The sequence below is a fragment of the Stegastes partitus genome, unplaced genomic scaffold (assembly GCF_000690725.1).
Source record: "Stegastes partitus isolate 25-593 unplaced genomic scaffold, Stegastes_partitus-1.0.2 Scaffold1501, whole genome shotgun sequence".
In the NCBI taxonomy this organism is placed as follows: Eukaryota; Metazoa; Chordata; class Actinopteri; family Pomacentridae; genus Stegastes; species Stegastes partitus.
The window spans coordinates 42,060-67,563 of record NW_007579232.1 but is presented as its reverse complement, the minus strand read 5'-3'; the positions used below and the strand labels follow the sequence as shown (position 1 = coordinate 67,563).

General features: G+C 40.4%; 1 protein-coding gene across 1 annotated transcript; it reads left to right on the top strand.

The window, feature by feature from the left end:
- The first annotated feature begins 465 nt into the window (after nucleotides 1–465).
- On the top strand, nucleotides 466–21,997 carry pdxkb (pyridoxal (pyridoxine, vitamin B6) kinase b). The gene is made up of 11 exons (XM_008300136.1): nucleotides 466–555; nucleotides 6,771–6,861; nucleotides 13,342–13,446; nucleotides 13,914–13,997; nucleotides 16,604–16,638; nucleotides 17,014–17,099; nucleotides 18,840–18,885; nucleotides 18,975–19,086; nucleotides 19,224–19,360; nucleotides 19,456–19,522; nucleotides 20,627–21,997. The coding sequence occupies exons 1-11, from the start codon at nucleotides 466–468 to the stop codon at nucleotides 20,740–20,742; spliced, it is 969 nt and encodes a 322-aa protein (XP_008298358.1). The 3' UTR covers nucleotides 20,743–21,997.
- The last annotated feature ends 3,507 nt before the right edge of the window (nucleotides 21,998–25,504 follow it).

Here is a 25,504-nt window from a genome sequence, read left to right as displayed (position 1 = left end):
TGTGGACATTATTTACAGTTACCCATGCTGTTAATGGAGGGCAGCTGTTTCTGTTTTTCCAGTTTCTGGTTCTGATATATATTGCCAGTTTTCGTTTATTTGTTTTAAAGATAACGCGCCTTTGAAACCAGCCAGTGTTTATTTGTGTTAATAATGTAAATGTACAGCTGGACTCCAGTCGTCCTGGTCTTTGTAGCATTAAGAGCTTCAGTAAAATGCGACTGGACAGGTTTTTTTTTTGGTGTTTGACATTTTACTCCTCTTCTACTGGAGCTGTGAGGACGGTATGCTGTTGGCGGAGCATTTGGCTGGTTGTTGCTGTCACAGTGTGGATGAAGCGCTGATGCTTGTGGACAGAAGCAGCGAGGAAACGTGACAGTTTGTTAAATTTAGACTGAAGCAGAAAAGAGCAGAACAGTGGAGGAAGCTGCTCGGTGTTCACACAGTCGCTGTGAGAGATCAGGGATGACGAAGACGACGACGATGATGATGATGATGGTGATGTCAGCGAGTGTGCCGGGCATCCCTCTCACTGCGCCGTCAGGACAGAGGCCTGTCGGTATGAGGAAGCAGCGCTCTGATTGGCTGCCACAGGATTCCTCCTTGTGACGTCGCCGAAGATGGAGACAGGCTGCCTGAGAGCCGAGCGACACAGATTCAGCCGAAACAAGATGACTGGTGGCTTCTAGACGGATGCAAAATGGGGAGTTTGGCACTTTAAGACGTTAATAACGAGTTTGATTTATGTCTAAAAGCAGCCACAGCTGAATATTTACACATTTCAGTGAGGAAACGGTGCACAAGAGCAGAAGGAGCTGCTGTAAAACATCCTTATTCTTACACCAAACAGCATCTTTTTGAAGTCGTGTTTTGCTCAGTGACACTTCAGCAGCTCAGATATTTCAGGATTTGTGTTATTTTACTGTCCTGCTGTCCTCGCTGATTATTTTCACGTCAAGAAAAATCTGTCTCGTACCGCTTTTAGCACTTTTTAATCAAATCAGAAACCTTCCAGCGGGCGGCTCGCTTAGTTTCAGACGCTAATGTCCAAAACGTCCTTCAGAGGAGACTGAAGCCCTGTGAGAAAACGGCTAATTATTCACAGTTTAAAGCCAGACAAGTCTTTATTTGATGCTTGTTTTTCATCTTTGCAGCTAAAAGGTTGTGGAGCTGAAACGATCAGAGGATTAATTGCTAACCGTCTGTATTTATAGCAGTCATTTATCAAACAATGATCTCAGGGTGCAGCTTCTCCAAAGATGACTCGAGTGATTTTTTTTCTTTTTTAAATCAGGTTTATTTTTAGCTGAACATTTGAGTTTTCCTTCTGTACCATCATCTAAGTATGTACTACAAAGCAAGTTCAACAAATCCAGGCTTTCTTTGTGTTAGCTGGCTTAACAAAACCTAAAATCCCAATCAGAAATAATAGAAGTTTTTTTTGTTAACCAGGTCTTTTTTCCATTGGTCTGATTGCCTTTTCTTTTACACGAAATGGATCAGTCACGTGCCATTTATCTCAGTCAAGAGGAACAGTTTGTTATGATGTAGAAGTGTGAAAAATATGCAGTTTTCTTGCAGCACTGTGACTAGAAAACAGTTGATCGTGTCAGTTAATATCGCTCAGTGACTCAATGCAGCAGCTTATTTTTTTACAGCTGCACATTAGAGCTCTTAAGCTTAATTCATTTAAATATTTTAAGTATTTTAGTAATGAAATCACTTCAGTTTTTGACCCAATCAAAGTGTTAATTGGCTATACGAATAGGAAACTGTAAGATATGAGACGTACAGACACGTAGCAGGAAGGAGTTCACAAGTTAAACGTCATCCGACTCGTTTTCAAACATTATTTTAAGGTTTTGGGTCTCTTTATTTTCAGTTTCTAAGATTTTTTTTCTTTTTTTTCCCCATTTACAGTATTGGGACATGTCTGAAATAAACAACACACCCATAGACGCTTATATTTTCTAACCTGTGTTCTATTAGCTGCAGCATCAGACAGACTGGGCAGCAAGTCACGACCAAACATAAAAAACATATTTACGCATTTTCTGCATCACCGATTCAGCGCCTGCAGACACACATGCGGTTGTCCTGCTGTAGCTGCGCGGCTTCATTCAGGTCAGCAGGTTTGCAGATAAAACTGCGGCTGAAAATCTGTGTCGCTCAAAGACGATCATCGGACAAGAACCTGTAATAGAGAGACGCTTCTGACAGCAGATTTAAATCCTAAAGTCAAATTAGCATCACCTTCCTCTTGACGTACCTGCTAACCCATTAATCCTGCTCTGTCGTGCAGCCCTCTGGTCAACAGATTTAATTTAGTGTTAGCGTCAAGATGCACGACTCCGATGGTGGAAAACAGCGAGCGTAGTCTTTCATTTTGAACATGTTAGCATGCTAATATTAGCATTTACCTCGAGAGACAGTCATTCAAGCAAAATAAATCATTCAAGCAAAATAAATCATTTCAACATGTGCTGCAGCAGCATGTGACAGGAGTTTGCTTGACTTTGAGTCATTTTAATAATAAATGGAGCAGCCAGCTCTTACCTGCAGTGCAAACACACCTTAAAGACGAGTGTAGAGCAGCAACGTGGTGCGTGCACACATGGAAACAGATATTTCAGTTTTTTGAAGCAGTCGTCACAGAGAACATCACCGAGGCGTGCTGCCAGCAAAGTCAGGATGCGGCAAATGTTGAATTTGTGTCACCTCAGATGATAGTTAATTAAACAAACTCCTTATTTGTTGGTTGTGCGGAGGGGCTTCCTCATTTGGGAATTTAGGAAAAGTGCTTCTTCAAAAGGGCAAAATGTTTACTTTTATGTTTATGCGTGAAGATCCTCGCCTCGGTCTGCGAAGACGCTCGAGTGGAAGCTCCTCCATTCAGCCGGTGACTTGAGGCTCATGAATAGAGCGACCTAAATAGCACATTCTTAGGCCCATGTACATCAGCAAACACGCGGTTTTTACATCAACAGTCAATTTGGATCCTGCTCAGCTGAAGGATGTTGTGATAAGCAGGTTTTGTGAAGCAGAATGTGGAACAGCAAACAGGAACAGATCTTTGCAAATGAAGAGGCTGCGCGCCAACACGACGGCGTCACGACGCCAGAACCTCAAAATCTGTTCTAAGTGAAGCGCAACGTTAGACGGCCAAAAGAATCTATCGAGATGTTCTTGGCCAAATTATAATCAGTGTTATAGTTCGTTTTTCAGACTAGTCTGCTGTTTGGGCCAAAAAATCTGTGAGTAAGAAGAATTTTATCTCTAGAATAGAAATCAAAGTGGTGAAATACTCAGAGTTTGTAGTTTAATTTTACATCAGTGCTTTTATAAACAAAAATAATCGATGTTATTCGTATAAAAAAAGAGTCTGTGTTACTTTATTTTGTTTGATATTCACCCAACTGGTTAAAAACTGAGCTGCTGATTAGATTTTTTTCCTGGTGCTCAGTGAAGCTGCACCAAAACCTTCCTCTTTGCAGAAAAACTTTTACGATAGAGCATTTTTTGATCAAACTCAGTCAGCCAATCGGGCGTTAAGTTTGTTAGTAACAAGAATTATATGTCTTGGGAGTAAAACGTGTGACAGCACTGGAATAACTAAGCTTTATGGTCTTTTCAAGGCTGTTTTAGGTTGTTGGTTTACATTTCTGAAGGCTGTGCTGATATTAAGTTAATTTTTATATGTAATGCAGTTCAAAAGCTAATGAAGTAGCGAATATTATTTCACATTTAGTTACGTACCAGGAAGGGAATTTGTATTAAACAGTTTTTCATTATTTCATTCTTTTCTTTTCTTTCTTTATAAAGACAGCACACATATTAATGAACATTTCTGCACCGCTGTGAGTCGGCCGTCCCGTTTTCATTTGCTGTCTTTTGGCGAGATGCAACGCGACGAAACATAGCAAAAAGCAACACAAATATTGTCTTTAATTACTCTCCATCGAGCAACAAGTCACTATTTGACTCTCAGGTTTTTATTTTTTACAGAATCTTGTCCAAATGGTTTATTTTTTGGGAGACTTAAAAAACAAAAAAACAGGATTTTAATGAAATATTAATATTTTAAGCGTAGATTTTGTTATTGTCCTGAATTGAATCGCTGTTCAGGGACAGTTGAAAGGTTGGAAATCTGATGATTCTTCCTGGTTTTACAGTTTCTGGCTTCGGTAAAGAGTGTAATGCTGCTGATTCTTAACAGACAACGAGCCTTTCAAACCCGCTGGAGAGATTTGGGCTTCAGTGTGGCTGCATTTTGAGTTCTACAACTCAACCACCAACATGCAGATCATTTAAAAGCAGCCGTGAACTTGTCCATGTTTTGTTACTCATTAGTTCTTGTGCTGCGAGAAAAAAAACAAGATGACTCTATAAACACATTGTTTTTGACAGCTATTTAAATCAGACATGTTGAATGCACGATTTTGATGAAAATGCCAGTTTTAGGCTGTGATTATTCGTGTCATTTTAGCATTTATTTTAAAGATAACACCACACAGAGGATTATTATACTGATCTGGATTTAATGTTTCCTCCCCGTAAGACTCAAGCCTCCCTGTAGAAGCCGGCAAACGTAGGATTTCACCTGTAATCACAAACATTGTGAATAAATGTCATCGTTCGCTCTTCTGTGCGTCCTCCATGTGACGCCGTGTTTTCCAAAATACTGTCTTCTTCTGCATCTCAAGTTTCCTGAACGCTTCGCCGGCGACACGCAGAGACTGGTCCACCTTTTTAGAAAGCGCAGCCACACTCCCGGTAGCACTGATGAATTCGTCCAAGGTCACAGTTAGTATCTGCGCTCTTTTCTTCTCCCCTCTGAAAGCAGATTCTTGTAAAGTCACAGTCAATTGAAAAGAACAAAGAACTCATTCGGCCCGCTCGCTTTAGCTCAATTAAATAAAGTCATTCAGATAACTGCACACGTGGATTGACCACGTGTTGTGTGTCTCTCTGGGAATTTTCCCTCAAAAACCTGTTCAAAGACACAGAGGGAGCAACGGATTTCAGCTCAGCTTGAACTGGGAGGATGTTGTTTGTGTCCTCTGGGGTTAAATGAAATCAATTTTTCTCCCACATTGCAGTTTAAGTTAAGATAACCCTTCATTTATCCCACAGTTACAGCAGCAAAGATGGTGCAAACATTTAGAGAAATGAAGTATAATAAAAATAAACCAAAATATACACGAGTACTACTTCTAAAAAATAAAATGATTGCACATATCAGCGGCATTGCACAGCTTTTGGATGAATAGAAATACAGATATTATTGTTGCACAGATTGTACATAAGTAGGAAGACTAAGAAAGTGGCATGAATTCTGGTTTATGCAGAAAACAGGGATTGCACAAGGTTTTTAAAGTGCAAAATATTCATGATTCACATGATAAGTTCTCGATTTATTTACCTCCACGGAGCGTCACTGTGTTTTTAGCTCATTGTTTTGATTCTCTGTCCTGCAGTTTTACTGGTTTGGTTTGTTGTCGCCACTTTAGAGCATCACTTGTCGCCTTTTTCTGCGACTGCAGCTCCAAACACAAAGCTAGCAGGTAGCTGGTGAGCACAGTGACGCATTTAGCAGCTAAACAGACAGATATTTCCCTCAAGGGTGAGTCAGTGGAGGATAAAAATAGAGCTAAAAGGAGAGTGAATGTCACACTTGCATTTATTAAGCGGCTACGTGACTCCAAACGAGCGCTAACGGTGTCCTGGATGCGCTGGACGTGTTTACATGCTAACAGTGAGGCAGTTTGGTGTTTGTTTCTGCTGCCCTCAGCTGGCCCAGAAACACAGTTATTGTACGTTAACCTTCTGAACGCCTTCTGCTTGTTTTAGTTTTGCTCCGGTCACATTTTTCTTGTAGTATAAAATCCTGCAGCTCTATAGAAACAGAACAACCATGAACAAGGAGAGAACTCAGAAAAAGCAGAAATTATAAAAACAAAAAAGGAAAAAACAATTGCAAAAACCGGAAATCAACATATACAACATGTTTCCAAGTGTCCTCATGTGTCACTAAAGTGGCTCTACATATTACAGATATTTTACTCTTCATGTTTTTAATTTGTTTGTGCACAGGCTGCAGTTCAAACAAAAGAAATGGTAGCTTTTCATTTGGGACGAGAAACACAGAATTTTGTGTTTTTTACGCGATCTGGTTCGTGTGAATGCTGCATTTTTAGCATTTTTTATTTATTTTTTAATGGCAGATGTAGAATAAAGTAATTTTTATGACATTATAAGCCTAAATTTTGTATATTTTCCCAGTGAAAGCGCTTGATTATCTCAACGATTGTTAAATATTTGTAGATATTTTGTGCTGCTAATGCAAAGCAACCTAAACTTGTCCTACAGGACCAAACGAACCAATGCAGCCCATAATCAATAACATAACACCAGCAGATGTAAACTAACATATTTAAAGCTGCCGTGATCTGGAAATTTGTGCCACAGTTTTAATTTTTTCCCAAATACAAAATACTAAACCCTGAAGTGTTTGTTCTTCTAAATACTGTTTGTTTATTGCTTCTGTTTGGCACATTTTTAAAAGAAGACACGTAGAATAAATTAATTTAAAGCTTAAAGTTGGTTATTTTTGCAGTCGCTCATAATCGCTTTAAAAAAGTTGAATATCTGGCTGATGAATTGTGTAACTTTGGTGATGTTTTTAAAGGTATCATGCTTTTAAAACCTGCTTTAGTGGTTTTGTAATTAACTTCTTATAACAACATTCTCACTCCTGTTGTCTTCTGAAGCCTAATCTGTTCCCCGTCTGTGTCTCCTGTCTCCAGGTTTTAGGGTTTGAGGTGGACTCGATCAACTCGGTCCAGTTCTCCAACCACACAGGTGAGCTCGACGACGAAACCTCAACGTTCACGCTTCAGTCGGTGTGTGTGTGTGTGTGTGGGAGTGTGTGAGTCACTCGGTGTCGTGACGATGTGTCGGCGAGCGCCAACAGAAACAGATTCAGTCGGCGGGTCGACAGATGAGTCTGGTTTTCTGGGAGGTCAGACACCGGAGCAGCTGCCCGACACCGGAGCAGCTGCAGGCCATCGGCTTCATTCACATTTTTCACTTCCTCCCTCCGTCTCTCTGTCATCTGCTGCTTTCATGAAGCGGTGACGCCATCTCAGCCTGAGGTCACAAACGATAATTAAAGTGATGTTTTCGGTTTACTATTCGCAGTTTGTCAGCCAGTAAATCTGATGCATGGCGTCTCCTGTGGCTGCAGAGGAGCTTTCTAATGTAGATTCCAAAAAAAAAAAACAACAGAGGAGCCTCGTGATGCTATCAGACTTGTTTGCCCTTGAGCTCGTACATGACAAACTCACAACAGAGAACCTGAAGCAGTCTGAAGGACTAGAAGTCTGTTGGAAGTTGCTTTTGAAATGTAGGGATTCAGCGTTTTTGGGGCTTGAGTCAGGACATTTCAGACTCCGTTTTCTTTAATCTGTCTCTTGTGAGTTGCTTCACGCTGTGTACTGCTAAATCACTGACGCACCTCTGGATGTATTTTTGAAATTTTACTGACTGAAAATTGACTGCACACGTTAAATCGGTCGCTTCTGGAAAACTGACGAGATTAAAATAGCTGAGAAGCACCTGCTTTTTTAAATCAGAAATGAATAGGACAGATGTGCAACTTCTTTGGATTCAACATGTCTGTTTGCTGCAGCAGAAGGAGCTTGTGTTTAATTTTGATTATTGCTGATCAGCTTCTTGTCATATCTTGCTACCTGTCTAGTTTGCACCATTCATACAGTCGTCATGTTGCTTATTTTTCATAACAAACGGAGGCCTGTTGGTCGATTAGCCGTGACAAACATTAAGTAAAGTTTTAAATTCTCGTGTAGAAGTTTCCAAAGATGCCATATAAAATGATGCTCAGGACCTCAAATGACAGCATGCGTGTTCCTAATTTGTAAAAGAAAAAAGTGGATGCAGAAGTACAAATCGGTTATCAAAGGAGGGATTGTGTCTCTGCGTCAAAGCTCGTGTTGTTTGTTTTGTGTTCCACTAAGTAGATTACACGATGAGTTGGAACAAGCTGCGACTGACAGACACTGAAACTTAAGATGGTTTTAACAACCCTAAAGCTCCTTAACTGTGTTTTAACGCTTGCGGTCACATTTCTACTCTTTGTGGGCTCATTTTTCTCTGCAACATGAAGTCCTGCACCTCCGAGGGAACAGCCTGCAGCTCAGCAGAGTAGAAGCTCAGTCCGAGCTGAGGCGATGGAGGCCTTCAGTTTGTGCCGAGAACAGCAGAATCTCTTGTTTTTATGGATCCAGTCAAAGCAAATCACTTTTTTTTCCAGCAAATTTTAAAATGAGACATGCAGAATGAAGTAATTATGATAAAATATTCTGAATTTATCCTCATATTTGGGTAATTTTGCACATGGGTGGTTCAATGTTGATAATCTGGTCAGTTTTCTTTTTCTGTTGCTGTAATGTTGGCAATTAAAAAATATTTATAAATAAATAGAAGAAATAATAAAGTTTATTCTCTGTAAATTGCATTTGTTTAAATCCAGTCCAATTTAAAGGTACACATTTAGATATTTATTAAAATCTAATCCAATTTAAAGATGTAAAACTTCCCGATAATTGCGACAGTGATAATTAGATTTAGAGGAAATCTGCATCTCGTTATTGAACCCCAGAGCGACCGTCTGCTCCATCCCTCAGCGTCACACCGACTCCTAATGTTTTGATCTAATTCCTATAAATGAATAATCCTCTCTGCGTCTTTCTGCCGTCTTCGCTCCGATCGGTGACCTCGGCTCTCGTCGGAAGAACGAAGCAGCTGAACGCTGTGAAAACAAATATATTTGTCCAGCTGGTGCCTGGTTTTGTGGCTCTTTCTGCGGATTCGATGAACCGCTCAGAACTCTGGTCCTGTTTTGTGTTTTGTGGCCTTTAACAGACACAACAGCCGGTTTCCTGCTGCTAAAAAACACAAAGGAAGATGATGGACTACTTTCTTTTTTAAGGTATTTTATGATTGTGTTTGCTCATTTGTTGAAAGAAGGTTTAAAAAGTATGAGAAGGACTTTTCAGGTGCCTCACTTCGTTGTAAATTGCTCTTTTTGGGGAATTAATTAGCTGTACGACACAAAGATTTCCTTGTTTTCGTCCTTTTCCTGCTGGTTTTGGGACCAAGTGGACGACCTCGGAGCCCTCGTGTTGCGCTCGTCTCGTTTTCCATTTCGTCTAATCTGAGAACACAAGTTCTCACAACCTGCTCTGTGTAATTACACCCGACTCAAAAGGTCAACTTGGCAAACTGACGTCTGATTAATGATTTCTTTGCTTGTGAGCAGGTTTAAAAATCATCCAGGTTGGATGCTGTGCAGGACAAATGTTGTTATAGCCACTGATTTCCCTCCAAACATCACTGATCAACTGGAAGAAAAACATTTAGCTTTATGTACATGAACCTTGTTGCTCAGGAAAATCCAGATAAACATGCAGCAAACACTATAAAAAATAAAAATAAATACATTTAATATAGAAACTGGTTAAAGGTAAAGCCTGTGTGGCACGTTAATAAAATCAGAAATGTGCTTTAAATGCCGTTTTTGTTGTTTTGTTTACCATAAATGAAATCCTGCCCCCCTCTTGTGCAGCAGAAGTGTCCTTGCTCAAATAAAGGCTTTTAAATTAATTGCAAATTTAATTTAGAGTTAAGGAAAAACTCTTAAGAGGAAGCTATTCTTCTGTGAAATACATGATAATAAAAAAGCAAAAATGGATAGCCAGTCACATACTGAAATAGAAACTCTACATTAAGCCAACTTGCTGCACATTTCTACCTTTGCATGATGTTATTTTTGTCATAGATGTATTCAGTCAGTTAATTTTTGTAAGGGTTGACTGTAGAGATCCAACGATTATCTGCCTCGTTGATTGTTGATGCCGATATTTTCTGATGATTTGATTTGCAGGAGGTCCGTTGGCTGGATGAGGCAGACATGACTTTATTTTGAGGTTTTTAAACTGCAGTAAACAGTAAAAGCCTGCGTGTCTACTTAATAACTACCAGAATTGCAGGTTTAAACTGGCTGAACTTTGCCAGATAGCATCGAGCACTTTCCCAGAGCAGTGAGCGTCACAGACATTTTAAGTGTTCAATATTGAATTTCCCTTCTGGGATAAATAAAGTATGTTTCATTTCATTTCATTCATTTCATATCTCCAGAAATAAAACTCCTACAGCCACGAAATTTGTTGAGGACGCCGACAGATGAGTTACCAGTGGATAAACATGTTTAAATGGCTCCGGCAGAGGACACATTTTTCAATATTGGCCCTTAAAAATGTACAAAAAAGGTGCAACGTTGTCAATCGATGATGGTGTTGGGGCCCCAGAAAGTTCCTCTGAGTATAAGAATCCATATTTCCTTGTAAAAATACAGTTTTTGGTCAACATTTTACCGTCCTTTAAGGCCTCTAGCATCAGTAGAGTTGATATCTAACAAATTTGGAATGCAGAAATTCTATTTTTTTCTATTTTTAACTTTAATCTGTCCAAAATGGCAAAAATGAAAAATAATGGCCCTTAAAAATGTATAAAAATGCAATATTTTTAAACAAAGGTAGTATTATGGCCCCAGAAAGTTTTTCTACGTGTATGTATGAAGAGTTCATTTGCAAAAACAGATTTTCAGAAACATATTTTTTTGTTGTTTGCTTGACATAACATCAATCAAAGTTAAAATGACTTGACAAAAATAGAGATAACTTAAGTTTGATTGATATTGTCTCATGTAGCAATTTCAGCAATTTCCCTGAGGTTTCCACCAAGGGGATCAATAAAGTTCTATTCTATTCTATTCTATTTCCATTCTAGACGATGAAAAAGTGGGGTTTCTGAAGGTTTGTGAAGATGGAGTTATCTGTTTATGTGGATGTGTCCATTTTAACGACTAAAAGTCTCTGGTCAACATTTCACCAACTTCTGAGGCTTTTAACATGAGTAGATTTGATTTGTGCTCAGCATGGCAAACAAAGAAATGGTGATGTGGACGAATTGGAAATGCTAATTTTTCTCACAGTAGCAGTAGTTCGATTTGAATCCTCAGGAACCAGGTAGACTTGAGAGCTAAACCAGGATCCATGTGATATGATCTCAGTTATTATCAGCCCACCTGCAGAGCAGACGGTGATACAGAGACAGGTGGAAAAGAAAGTATGACCTTAACACAGAAACGTCTGAGAGTCTAGTGGTGCTCGCTTAATCAAATCCTGGGTATTGAAACCGGCGTTTCTTCGAGGAGAGAGTGTAATTTGTGGTGACATTGAAAAAGACATGCGAGAGAGAAGGCGAGCAGAGAGGCAGGAGAATGAGTCGGCGAGCGAGCGAGCGAGCAGCACGACGCAGCGGTAAACAGCAGCAGGCGTTAGAATTGCGACAGCAGCGTGTGATGACGACAGAAGCAGCTCTTATCTGTAGGCCGGCCTTCGTTCCCTCTCTCTCCGACTGCTCATCTCTCTTTCTTAGCCCCTTTGGCTTTCTCCCGGCTTGTTGCTTAGCAACCAGAACCCCCCGCCACGTGACCTGGCTGTGACTCACCTGGAGCTGCGACATCACCGGCCTGCAGCAAACATGTCACACACAGACAGACATGCAGCGACGCGCACACGGAGCTCACGTCACATACATGTACATGCAGTTCTTCACACATATTCATACACACAGGACACACAGCGCTGAGGCTGCTCTGGGTGGTAGTGAGTGTGTGTTTGTTCCAAGCTGAAGTGGAACATTTTCTTTATTCACCTTCATGCTGCTCAGTTACAGGCAGAAGCCACACGGACTAAAATGATGCTTTTGGGTACGAACATCATGTTTTAGGAGCACACATGACAAACCAGCTGCACATAACTGTGATTTCTGAACATAGAAGCCGGTGGAGCAGCACGAGATCTACTGAGGAATAAAACACACAAGTTAGCTGCTGTTGTTGGATGACTGGTGGTTGTTGAGCTGCGATGCACAAGCTGCTGTTTGCAAAGTTCACACTCAACTTTTTGACACAAAATACAGAAGCGGTGACGATTTCTGTGACATAATGTTGGTTGGTTTGGAGCCGTCTCCACGTAAACGTTCAGGAAACATTTACCCTCAGAACCCCAAAACGCTCCAGTGGGTTTGAAAAGCTTGTTGCTAAAATTACACCATTTAGCTTCACCAGAAACTTTATCAGGTATCCGTGTTTTGTTGCTGACACTTTTGTATGTATAAATCCTCATTTTGACATAGTTGTGTGTTAATATCCAGGTTGCTGACACATTTATGCATATATACCCAGATTTTGAACACTTCTGTTTGGTAAAAAAAACATTCAGTCCGATAATACTAAAGATACTGACACTTTTGTGCATTTAAATCCACATTTTTGATATCTTTGTGCAATAATATACAGATTGTTGGCACATTTATCTATTAATACTCAAGGTTACTGACACGTTTGTGTGTTATTATCCATGTTATTGACACTTCTGTCCAATAATACTCAAGTTACTGACACTTTTGTGCATTTAAATCCACATTTTTTACATATTTGTGCATTAATATCTAGGTTACTGACACATTTCTGCATAAATATCCAGGTTTTGAACACTTTCGTTTGGTAGTATCCATGTTATTGACACTTCTGTCCAATAATACTCAAGTTAATGACACTTCTGTGCGTTTAAATCCACATTTTTTACATATTTGTGCATTAATATCCAGATTGTTGCCACATTTGTCCATTAATACTCAAGGTCACTGACACATTTGTGTGTTTACATCCAGGTTTTTGACACTTTTCTTTGGTAATATCCATTTTATTGATGCTTCTGTCCATTAATACTCAAAGTACTGACACTTTTGTATGTTTAAATCCACATTTTGACATATTTGTGAGTTCATTTCCAAGTTATTGACACGTCTGGATTTTATTTCATGCAAAACACTTCATTGTTTTTATTCAGGACTTTGTGCTGCATTAAAAAAAAATGAAGCCACACTCAATAAAAATGTGATGAGAGCAAACAAAAAAAAAAGAAACTGCTTTTAGTTCAGAGGGTTAAAGAAGTTAAACGTCTGCATTAAGTTTGGCCACAAAATAGTGAAAACAGAAGGTGTTCACAGGTAATTAGCTCTTCCTGCTGCCAAAATATAACACATTATGTTATTTTCTTATAAAAGCAAGTGATTGCTAAACCAATGAGAATCTGGATAATCCAAGTTAAATCAGATTGGTTGATATAAACTAAAGGCTTTTGTCAGCGTTCTCAGAGGAGGTGCAGTAACCGCTGTGTGTCCTCTCTGCAGGTTATTCCCACTGGAAGGGTCAGGTGTTGACGGCAGACGAGCTCCACGTCCTGTACGAGGGGATCAAACTGAACAACGTGCACCACTACGACTATGTTTTAACAGGTGGATCTCCTGCTTCCTTCACCTCACGCTGCTATCAGGGGCAGCGTCTGTGCTTAGAGCTCTCGGCTGCACACAGAACACAGAGCTACTATAATATGACTTTTAGATCATCCAGAGGACAGATTTCATCAAATTAATCTTGTATTATTAACGTGTGTTCTGGTCTCCTTATATTCTCTTTTAATTACTCAGCAGCTGGATTTTGTCCTGCCAAAGCTAAACTTAAACATCTGTGTGAATATAACATGTTATTTGACTAAACCTGCGCTAATCAGTAGGTACGACATAATCAGGAGCTGCTGCAGTTTAGCAAAGCTGAGCACACCTCAGTGTTATTTTCATCCTGAAGAACTTCGTCGTGCATGTACACTTGAACCGTTTTACTCAGAAAACAAACAAAGTTAAAAGCACAAGTTAAGATAAATCTGTAAAAAATAATGTTTTGGGGATTTGTGTGGTGCGTTCAGGGTACACCAGAGACACGTCCTTCCTGGAGATGGTGGTGGACATTGTTCAGGAGCTGAAGAGAGCCAACCCCAACCTGGTTTATGGTGAGCAGCAGCAGCAGTCTGGTTTTATTTAATGTGTGGTAGGAATCTGGTTTTCAGTAACTCTTTAGAAAAACACGAGTAGAAAATGTAATGATGTCTGAAAATCGCTAAATAATTAGCTTCAAGAGACACAAGAAATAAAGACATTTCTGCTTTTATTCACACCTTTTGTAATTCGTCCTCAAAATGTCAATTCTGCACCTTTACCGGTTCACAGTTTTATTTTTGGGATCTACTGAAATGAGTTTAGATGCTTTAATGATCAAAAACACAACACTTTTGTCAAACTGCAGCATCTTTTTAAGGTCTTTAATTATTCATTTTATAAAACAAATAAAATGCATTTCACTTATACATTTTGCAAGTGTCCACAGGTGCAGCTCTGCATGCCGTAGATATTTTGCTGCTCACATTTTTAATTCGTTTTCCATCTCGTCTCATTTCTGTTTGGTGTAAACACTGCCTGCAGTTCAGCCAAAAAAAAACTCCCGGAGTATTTGCCATGTGTGTGTGTTGGTGACAGCCGAGTCACAGGTTGTATTGCACAGTTTATTCCTTAAACGAGACGTGCAGAATAATGTGATTTTGGTTAATTAACAAGAATTTAAGCTAAGATTTGGTTTTCTGACAGAGCCTAATGTTATGGATGAGTAGTTCAAGTACAGTCGGAAAGTTTAGCATCTGACAGTTCGTGTTTTTTTTTTTTTTTTCAGTTTATGACTGACAAATTGTCATTTTTGTGATTTTTATTTTTATTTTATAAGGTCAACATGCCTTCCACGTCCAGTGTTCGGATGTTTAGGAGGCTTAAAACCTGCAGAGGAGGGAATGATGCTAGGTCTTTAAGTGAAAAAGAGCAAAAGCAAATTGAGAAGGCGGCAGTTGAGGACATGCGTTCTTTATTCTACACTTCTGAGTTTAAACTGTAGTGTCGGTGGTTTTATGAATTCATGATGTATTCCTTGTGTGAAAGCCACACTTCAGATGCTCCGTCATGTTTTTTAAATCTTTATTTGATTTGTATCATATCACAAATCCAGCTGCGGTGTCTTTCAGAAGATATTTTTGATCCAGTGTTCTCACTGAAGTATAACAGTTTTGATGCAACTCTAACTGTTTTAAAGAAGTGATAACCCTCAACTTGTGTTTACTTAACTTCATGTAGTCGTGGAATTTAAAGATCCGGTCGTGGGGATGTGTCTCTGTTTCTAGCCAGAAGGACTTTTCATGTCATGTTGCACCGATCAGTTTGACTCAGATCAGGCCTGTTGCAGCTTCGCCTGGAGACACAGTGAAGACCGACTCTGCTCCAAACAGGCAGCAACCAGAGGGCGACATGCGTAATGTGTTTACACAGCACTTGTTGTGGACAGAGCGCCGTGTTACAGACACTGTCGAGGCTGTTAAATATTATTATGCTGTTAGTTGTTTAACTTTCTGTGTAAAGAAGGGATCTAAAGGAAGCAGAAGGTTTCAGTCCTTAGTCCTGTTTACTGTTTTCAAGTATATTTTAGCAGGTTTTTTAGGTGTTGGGGTGTTATTTTGTACTCCCTGGCATCATTTCAGCAACGGTGTTTATATATTTAAAGTGCAGGACTTTTGCATAAATCTAAATGTACGTTACATCCCAGCCAAACAAGCTCACATAGACTGTGAATCTCGCAGTATACCAGAGTTTTGAATCTGATTTCTGGGTGACGTTCCCACATTGGTGCACCGATGTCGATGTTCTCATCGACCTGTTGGTTCTCCAGAGCGACAGCAGCTCAGAAAATGATGGAGTGAAACTTAACAAAGTCGTGATATTTCATCTAAATCACTTTATTCTACGTTTTTCATTTAGAAATATGTCAAAAAATCAACTGTTTGTTTTAATCAGATTTTGAAAAATACAAAAAATTCTGCGTTATTCTGTGCAGCCGTGAAGCCGTCAGTGACTTGACTGCGACCAACAGTAACGTGGCAAAAACTCAGAAACTAGTCGGCTGAGCTGCAGGCAGTGTTTACACAGAGCAGAGAGGAGATGTATGGAAACTATATATCTATAGTTGTGTGTGTAGAGTCACCATTTATCTAGCACTGGAAACACCTATGGCACTTTCAGTTATTTTCTAATTTTTGTATAATAAAAAAATCAAGGAAGTGTCTCGTACTGCACAAAACACATTTCTGTGTCCTTTTAGTTCTCGTTGTGCTGTTTTCATAGAGTCTCTGGACTTCAGCTTTACTGCTTAATGATAAATCCCAGTCACCTTATTAACTCTGTAAGGGGATAATGTGACTAATAATGTCCGTGTCGTGGCTGGCTGTGTGAGGAATCACGACCTGTAGTGTAGCTCCACCCAAAGGACCAGTTTCACAGTTTTATCTGCACTACAGTGGAGGCTCTAATAATAGAAAATCATTAGTATGTTGGTCACTTTTATATTCTGAGGTCTGATGAACAAGCCAGCCTTCGAGAGCTGCAGGCACAGCCTTTTAGTCGTCTGTTTTACGAGAACAACGGTTGCTAAAATGAATATTAAAGGGTTTTTTTTTTGGTCATTCTCTTCAGTCTAAATGCATTTAAGTCCAGTTTTAATGTTGTGTTGTGTTTGTGTTTCCAGTTTGTGACCCGGTCCTCGGCGATCACGGATCTATGGTGAGGAAACTGTACAATCTGTTATTTTACAGATATTTATTGAGGATTTCTGTGTGCGTGGGAGGGTTCAGTGTGCGTTTCTGCGCATGCACATGTGTGGTTTGGTGCTCTGGGGGTGTGTTACAGGCCTCGTTTCTTATGACAGATTATTGTGATCTGACACAGTGACTCACTCGCTGTGCGTTGCGTTGTGTTTATGGCACACTGTGCAGTTTGAGGGATTAAGATCGTTTTCTGTCAGTCAGCGTTGGCAGTTTAAAACAAAGATCAGAGCTCTGCTGTAACCACATTAATGTCGACCCTTCAGAGCTGCATTCGTGTGTTTTTATCGTATTAAACGACACTAACCTGTGTGTGTTTCCTCCACTCCTGCAGTACGTTCCTCAGAATCTGTATCCGGTCTATAAGAACAAGGTGGTTCCTGTCGCCGACATTATCACCCCCAACCAGTTTGAGGCAGAGTGAGTGTTTTATTTGCCAATGCTTTAATTCAATTTTACGCTTTTTAATTACCTCTGTTGGTTTCAGTGTGAGAATATTAGCTCCAACCTTCTTTATGTAATGCCACTCGTGTTGTTATCTAATACCTCTATTTGGTCGTCCCAACATACGCCTCAGCTCCCCTCTCATCCTCTCTTATCTCACTCGCTTTAACCTTCTTTTTTTTTTTTATTGCACACTTTGTGAGAATATTTCATCCTGGATGAGTTGAAGCCGAGATGCTTTGTGTTCTGTGGCTGCACGGTTACAACAGATGGAAATACAGCAGATTAATCAATGCATATGTTCCCTGCTGGCATCGTTCTTTGGGTTTGAATTTAAAATAAAGTTCTGGAGACTGTATTTTTTACTGTGCATGATCCATCAGTGGCTTTTGGTAGAAATCCTTTAAATACCAGCAGCTGTTGTTTAGCTTTAGATGATATTTTATTGTTCTGCATTGAGAAGATTTAAGGAGTTGTTTTTTTTTTCTTCACATTTTGAGCATTTTTTTTTTCATAGCAACAGCAAAATCAAGCCAGAGTTAAATCGGTGACGGTTTTAAACGTAGCTTCACTGTGATGTTGCTCCACCTACTGGTGCTTCTGTTCACCTGCAGAATCAGATTTATGTTTTTTCCTGTTTAAGAGTGCATCCACGATAGGACCAGGCGGGGGTGGCACATGCCATCTCACCGATTTCAATGAAACTTTGCCAGTTTAAAGGGGTCCACCCAAAACTACTTCAGTCTAAGATTAAGGAAATTTGGTCAAACTGGGGGGATTTCACCACCCCTCCTTGTTTTTTTTGCAAAAATGACCAAAAATCGCCTAAAAAATGGTCAGAAGTATAAAGCTCTACTGCTGTGAGAATTCAACCAAATCTTTTCATATTTTCAGTGAATGTTATCCTACCCAAGGACAATCTATTGTCAATGTTTCGTTCTCCTACGACCAGTTTCATCACACAAATCATGTCAGCCAAGACCGCCTCTCTCACCCAACAGTGAAAATTGTTAAAATACCCAAAGTTTAGGCCAAAATATCTCCAATGCCCGAGCATGCTTCAAAAAGCTGAGCATACCGTCTAAAAGGTGGGACTTCATACTAACATTATCTGCAATAAAATCTTCGGGCACTCACTAAATTATTTTACAGGAGGACTGCAAACTTGTCTCCCACCGCAGGTTACCCGCTTCAGTTTTTTTTCATTATAACGCGTTGATTCTGTAATTATGGCACAGCAACAGACAGAAAATGCCACAAAATGGTTACACACCATACACTTTAATGAAACTGGCAAAGTTTCATTGAAATCGGTGAGATGGCATGTGCCACCCCCGCCTGGTCCTATCGTGGATGCACTCTTAATAGCCTCTAAGAATGATAGGTGTCTCCTGATGCCTTTGGAGCAGTTAACAACAGGTGGAGGGGAAATTTCATTGGTTATGTGCACACGCAGACCAAATTCTGAGCAACAGAAAGTCAATAATTTGCAACTTTCCAAATATTATTGCTGTCTGCAATGGTGGAAGTTTATTGTGCAAAAACCTTGTTTATTGATGGTGTCATGATGTTGTAGCTCTTTTTGGAGCAGACTTTATATTAGGAGTTTTGTTGTTGTTGTTGTTTTTTTCATGATGTTTTTAGCAAGACATACAAATTCCCAGTTAAACGTTTCTGTTTCTGTGCATAACGATTCTTTGTTTGCTTGTGTTTTAGGTTATTGACGGGGAAGAACATCAGCACAGAGAAAGACGCTGTAGAGGTAACAAATACGTCAACTTGTTCTTCCTTCAATCTGCCATTCTATGATTTTTCTGCCTTCACACACCTGTTATCTCTCTCTGTCGACAGGTAATGGACCTTCTCCACGCTATGGGCCCAGACACAGTGGTCATTACCTCCTCTGATCTCCCCTCCAGACTGGGAGATCGCTTCCTCGTGTCCCTGGGCAGCCAGCGCCACGGTGGGTGATGAGTAACCCAGGATGATGTATGTGAATGCGCCTTAGACGCTGCTGTAGGAATCTAGGGTTTGACGTTAATTCCATTTGTACGCAGTGAAAACAAATCAGAGAAGTAAACGCGTTGTGTTTCTGCTCAGTTCGTCCAGACGGCAGCAGGACGACACAGAGAGTTCGAATAGAAGTTCCCAAAGTGGACGCCGTCTTCGTAGGAACTGGAGATTTGTTTGCTGCTATGCTGCTAGCGTGGACACATCACTATCCCAACGACCTAAAGGTGCACGCAGGCAACGCACAAAAAGACAAGAGCGGCCTCACGCGTCAACTTGTGGAGCGAAATAATGACTCTGTTTTAACTCTTGTCTCTTTCAGACGGCCTGTGAGAAGACGTTTTCAGTGATGCACCATGTTATCCAGAGGACCATATCTTACGCTCACGGTAAGAAAACACAACTGAAGCTTTCACACGGCTCAATCATTTAGATTCTACGTTGTTTGGATCCTGTATACGAAACACAATCCTCTATTTTCTGTCGGTATTTTGGAGAACATACACTTCAGTTAACAGTTTAACATTTTGTTTTTGAAAAAAAATCCAATTCCAGCCGTAACAAGCTCTGCCTGCAGGTGGCACAGATGTCACGTTCTCTGCATCTCTGCTGCTCAGCTACTGCTGCTGTCACTTTATTGGTTATTGTTTGCAGTGGTTCAGCTGGTTCTGCAGAATTATCTTCACCCTCATAACCCTCTGAACCCCAATTATCTTTTAATTATCAAGGAATTACACCATTTTTGTTTGAGCCAGAAACTAAAAAAACTGAAGGAATCATTGGATTTTTTAAACTTTTTGACAGTCCATGTGGTTTTATCAGGAAATACAATCAAATATAAGCTCAGAATTGTGATATTTAATACAGATCTCTTTATTCTACATGTCTCCTTTAGAAATTCACTTAAAATGAAGCACTTGCTGCAGCCACATTTGTAAAAAAAAAAAAAGAGCTTCTCAGTGCAACTGTCGTGATGAAAATTCAATTTTCAGTTGAACTGCAGGCAGTGTTTCCACAGAGACACTGAGAAAAACATCCAACCTACTGGATTAATAAATAAATGCAGCATGGCTCAGAAATGGTGAACAGAGGAGCCAGTTGTTGGAGATACATCCAGCATGGTGAAACATCTTTCTGCAGCTGAGGAGCAGAGAGGAAAAGTCTGGAAACATGGAGCTAGTTCAACATTTATTGTATGTGGAGCCACCACGCATACAAATTGTTGTACATGCAGCTTTATAACATTTCTGCAAAACAAATAATAAAGGAAATTCAACATTTGCTTTTCATTTTTTATATGATTTATGGCTTTATAGCTTCTCTCTCCTTCTTCATGGTTGTTCTGTTTCAGGACTTGATATTGCAGTGAGAAATGAGCCCACTGTGAGGAAAAGGTTGACAGGAGCTCAGAGGGTTAAAACATTGAATCATCTAGCCCATAAATTAACGTTTATCCTGATTTTGTTCACCCCTTCCTGCCCCTGTCTCCTCAGAGCTGGCAGGTCCCGGTCGGAGGCCCAGTCCACCCCAGCTGGAGCTGAGGATGGTCCAAAGTAAAGCCGACATAGAAGACCCTGCTATAGTTACGGAGGCCACAGTCATATCCTAACATTACCGACCCCTAAGACTCATACTAACCTTCACCCATAAATCTCTCAAGTCCTGTATCTCGGTAAATCTCTCATCACTGTAAACCTTGACTGTCATTGCCGAACTCCGACATCATCCAGACTCCTGAAACACCTTAGTATTGTAACCCCTTTAAGTCCTCAGTGTCCTGAACCCTGAAACAAACCCTCAAACCTGTAACTCCCACAACCTTTTACCCCAAGCCCGGTTTGGAACCAGAGCCGTGGATAGACGGGACGTTTGGTCAGGACGCGTGAGTCGAGTTTTTAGTCGTATTTCTCGCTCTCAATGTTGCTTTGATGCAAACTCCACAAGCACAATGTTTAACATGCCACATATAAGGATTACAAATTTTAAAAACTCAAATACAATATGAGAGTTCAGTCATCAGCACTGTAGAGAAATTCATTGTGGAGCTGCAAAAATAATGTCATATTTGTTATAGCAAACATGGAATAGGTCGCAGGTCAGCCAAGAAAAACCTTCGTTCTCTGTAACTAAATCAGCCACAGAGCACTGAGTGACCACCTGCAGCCTTATCGGCTTGAATGGACTGTAAGTCAGCATAAAAAGCTGGTATTTGCAGCATAATGAATCATTTGAACCAGTTATTTTCTACTAAAATAATGAGAACAAACTGGGAGCACAGCAGCTGCAGGTGTTCATAAGATTTCTGGAAATATACCAACAGGTGATGCAGCACAAGAACGAGTTCGCTGCTGTTTTTAGACGATCCAGATGTGTGTACATAACGACAACCAACGGACTCATCAGCCTTTAGACTGAAATAAACTGAGTAAATTGGGATTTTACATTTGGAAATATCCACTTATTATCGTAAGTTCTGACAAAACAAGGGGATCTCCTGGATAACTTGGACGAAAAATCTGCCCTCTTTGTTTTTTTTCTTTGTTTGTAACCACTGCAGACAGATGCTTTAGGGCAATATACCTGCCAAAGCCACGTGGTTCACAAATTATGTCTTAATGCGAAGACGCAGCTCGACTCCACAGCGACATCTTCTCAGCTGTGATTCGTACTCGGCTACATGTGCTGCAGAAAATGCTGGGAGTCTTTTAAACAATTCTTAATTTGATTTTTTTTGTTGTCTTAGAATAGAATTTTATTGCCATTTGCCTGCCAGGGTACATTACAGTGCCGGGACATTAAAGGTAAAGAATGAAAGTTAGAGGAGCAGTGAAAGAGAAGCTAAATACAAATGTACATTATACGAATAAAAAAAGAACACATTACAAAAAGAGAAAATAATAAATACCCTGAGTAGGTATTTGTAATATTTGACATGTTGGCTCATAATATTCTCTGCATTGAGTTCTGTTAATAAAATAGCAATAACATTAAAAAGAAAGGTTTTTATATTTTCAGACGATGAGATAAACCGGTTTGACTGCAGCCCTCGTCTGTCACAGAATCTAAGCTCTAATGCAGAATTCGTAGAAAAAGAAAAAACACTTTAATTTGAAATATTTAGCGAAAACTAAACCAAAATCTAAACGGCGTTGATTCCAGCTCCAGAACTCTACCTCTAAATTCTTAAATACGAGCTGCTGTCTGGCTCTGCTACTGCCACTCCCCTCTACTCGCATGTCGTTTCACCGCTGATCAAACCCCGTCTATCTATGGCTCTGCTCGCCACTATTCGGACCCCCTCCCCGTCTTACAGCAGTGATGTAATGGTGACCAGGTCTAAACCCCCCCCCCTCCGAGACCCCTGAAAATATAACAAAGAAAAAAAAAAAAACGCACAATGTATAGTTGATGTATAGATGTTGTACTATAACTGTATTGGACCATCTGTATGATATCTTCTATCTGATCTGTCTCTTGGACCATTGTGTTGATGCTACTGTACTATAGACCACACGCACTACAATATCACTCAAACCAGAGACGTCTGGGCTGGTTCTGGTTCTCCTGGAGGCATCGGCGGCTCCAGACGTCGTCACTCGTCAGTCCAGTACTCATAGTGCGTAGTTGAGCCACTTTCATCCGAACACAACGTAAAGAAAAACAGGCAACCGGAGCCGCCCGAGCTGCCGATTTCACCTGCGTGCGACCAAACGGAAATCGGTTCCCCTCGGTGCCAGAACCAGCCCACATCCCGCCGGGCGGTTACCGGCCCAGCTCTGGCCCAGAACCCTATATCAGAGAGTTGTGCCACTGAGTTTACTGGAGGCCTCGAGAAGTAGTGAAGGTTCCCCCGCATCTAGTAGCAGCTCCGTTAGTTCTGTTTGTTTAGCGTCTTTTTGGTTCACTTCACTCTCTACTGTGGCGACGACAACAGGAGTCCGATGCCACAAGGTCCGATTTCTACATGATGCCAGGAATCGAATCTTTAAAATCTGCGGTGTTATGTTGGTGAACTGATGCAATTCGTTTTGTTTTTTGTTGGTGCCTTATCAAGTGTTCCATGGATTTGCAGGACGTTACTGTTTCTCGATGCCAAGTTGACCGACTGCATCATTTTAACTATAAACAGGCCAAAATATTGAGTTTGCAGTGACAGAAAATCCTCAGATCCACTATAATCCCATGTTATCCCACCTAATGTGACCTACACGTTTTAATCATGTTTTAATCTAACGTGGAAAGAATGTTTCAAGGATGTCTGTGGTTGCAAATTAGGTCCCTGAAAGGTTCAATTTAGGGCATAAACTGTGATGTTTAGAGGATGTTTGGAGGATGCTGTCAAGGCTACAGATTATGTTAAATGATATGAGAAGAGCAACATTCAGCATTTTAATAAGGTTTTAAGATGTTGCTGAGGCTTCTGAGCTTCAATAAAAAGCAAGTGGATGAAGGTGAAACATCTTCAACTCCTGAGATTTCCAAGACCTGAATGACTGAGAATCTTCAGATACGAGGCCTCGGGTGATTTTTGTAGAACGTAATGTGATGTATTAAGAAAGGCAGACAATGTTGTGGGGATCATGTTGAGGTATAACCATCTAAAACATTCTAGGATGTCCTCAATGAAGCATTCAGACCTCCTAACTTTAAGAACATTCTGCAAGAACTTTGTTTTAGTACAAAAAACTATTTAGCTGGAATCGTCCCAGCCTCAGAAAGGGGTTGCTGTAGGGGGAGCTGTTGGGTTTCTTTCTGTATTATCGTAAAGTCTTCACCTCACTTGAAGCTGTTTTCCAGACCAGGAACCAGGTTTTAGGATGTACACCTTAAAAAATCCTGAAATGGCCGAACAGGAGTTGTTCTAAAAATGTGATGATTTGTGTGCTACGTGCTAACAGAACTGAAGTTACATCCACTAACTTCTGGTTGTTGTTTTGGTGACTCGAAGTTCACGTCGTAGTCGAAGCTGTTGGATCTGATGCTGCAAACGAAACAGAGGAGCTGTGATTCGGCACTAAATAACTAGACTTGAATTGCATGAAGCCAAAAAAGCTAACGTGCTACCTTGAAGACGTCGTGATGCTCCACTCAAGGTTCCTTGTTTATCTGCTGATGTACAGTCAATCTGAAGTCTTGGTTCATTTATGATCCTAAAAATCTTGTCGTTGAATAATTCTGTGAATCGGCTATGGTGGCATCGAGCTAACTGGTTGGTTTTCCGCAGTAGAGTGTGACGAGAAAGAGGTGACGAGATCTTAACATGCGACGGTGGTCATGAGCCGGTTTCAAACCAATGACGTCGCAAGAACTTGGCATGTGCCTTAAGCCCGCTGCGCTACCAGGGCACCACGGAAATGAGATTTTAACATTTTTAAGTTACCTCCAGAATCGTTGTTCACCTCGTTGCTTCTTAATTTCAGTTTTAATTAATCTTTTAACAAAGAAACGTTTTTGGATGGCGTAAACCAAACATGCAGAGGCTTAAAAAAAACAAAAAAAACAAATCCAGACGCCGTCAGTGTCCCACCTGAGCTGGATGTAAGGTTCTGGGCGGACCAGTGTAATTCTGTACTGCTGTTGTTTCTCTATGGACTGTACTGTGATACTGCCTTAGGAACCTAACATCATAACACCACATACTGCTCACTGAGGGAGGTGGAGAGGGAGGACGAGGGGGAGGGAAGGAAACATGAGGTGTCTTAAATGTGTTTGACCTCAGATTTCTGCTCTCCAGTGCGGATAAAGTGAGGAAAATACCAGATCGCATATGCTTTTCTCTTTCGAAAAAATCTTTTGCAAAGAGTGCAAATACAGATTTTTTTCCCCGTTATCTCTTTGATGCAATGGACTGAATAATTGTTTTGATTTATAAAATGACAGAAAAACATTTCAAAGCATCCAAATCTATAAGTTTTGATTATGTATGACAGAGAAAAGCTGCAATTTTTTTGCATTTTTGCTTAATAAATGACAAAATTTGACAGTCAAAGGTCGTCTGAATACACCTCCCAGACTGATGGTGGGAGAAAACAGGCTCGTTTTTAAAACCACAATAGCTGATATGGATTTTTTTGTACTCGTACGGTTGCATTGTGCCGCTGTAGCACTGATTGTCATATCAATAACAGACTTGCTGCGTCTGTGCGTTTGGCCAACCAGCTTTCAGCTCTGCTATAATCAACACGTGCTTTATCCAAACCTCTGCTTCCTGCTGACAAACCAGTACTGTCGGGTCGAAACGTGTCCACCTGTCGTGTCTGTGCGTGTCCTGTGTGTGTTGGGGAGAGTGATTGTGTAAATATATATATATAGATGTCCTTTATGGTCACAGGGTTTTGTGTGTATGTGTGCGCATGTGAAGTGAAAGACCA

Coding starts and splice junctions, on each gene's coding strand:
- pdxkb (XM_008300136.1), top strand. CDS start 466: ATGACGAAGACGACGACGATGATGATGATGATGGTGATGTCAGCGAGT. Junction 18,886..18,974: donor CAGAGAAAGACGCTGTAGAG/GTAACAAATACG, acceptor CTCTGTCGACAG/GTAATGGACCTTCTCCACGC. Junction 19,523..20,626: donor GACCATATCTTACGCTCACG/GTAAGAAAACAC, acceptor CTGTCTCCTCAG/AGCTGGCAGGTCCCGGTCGG.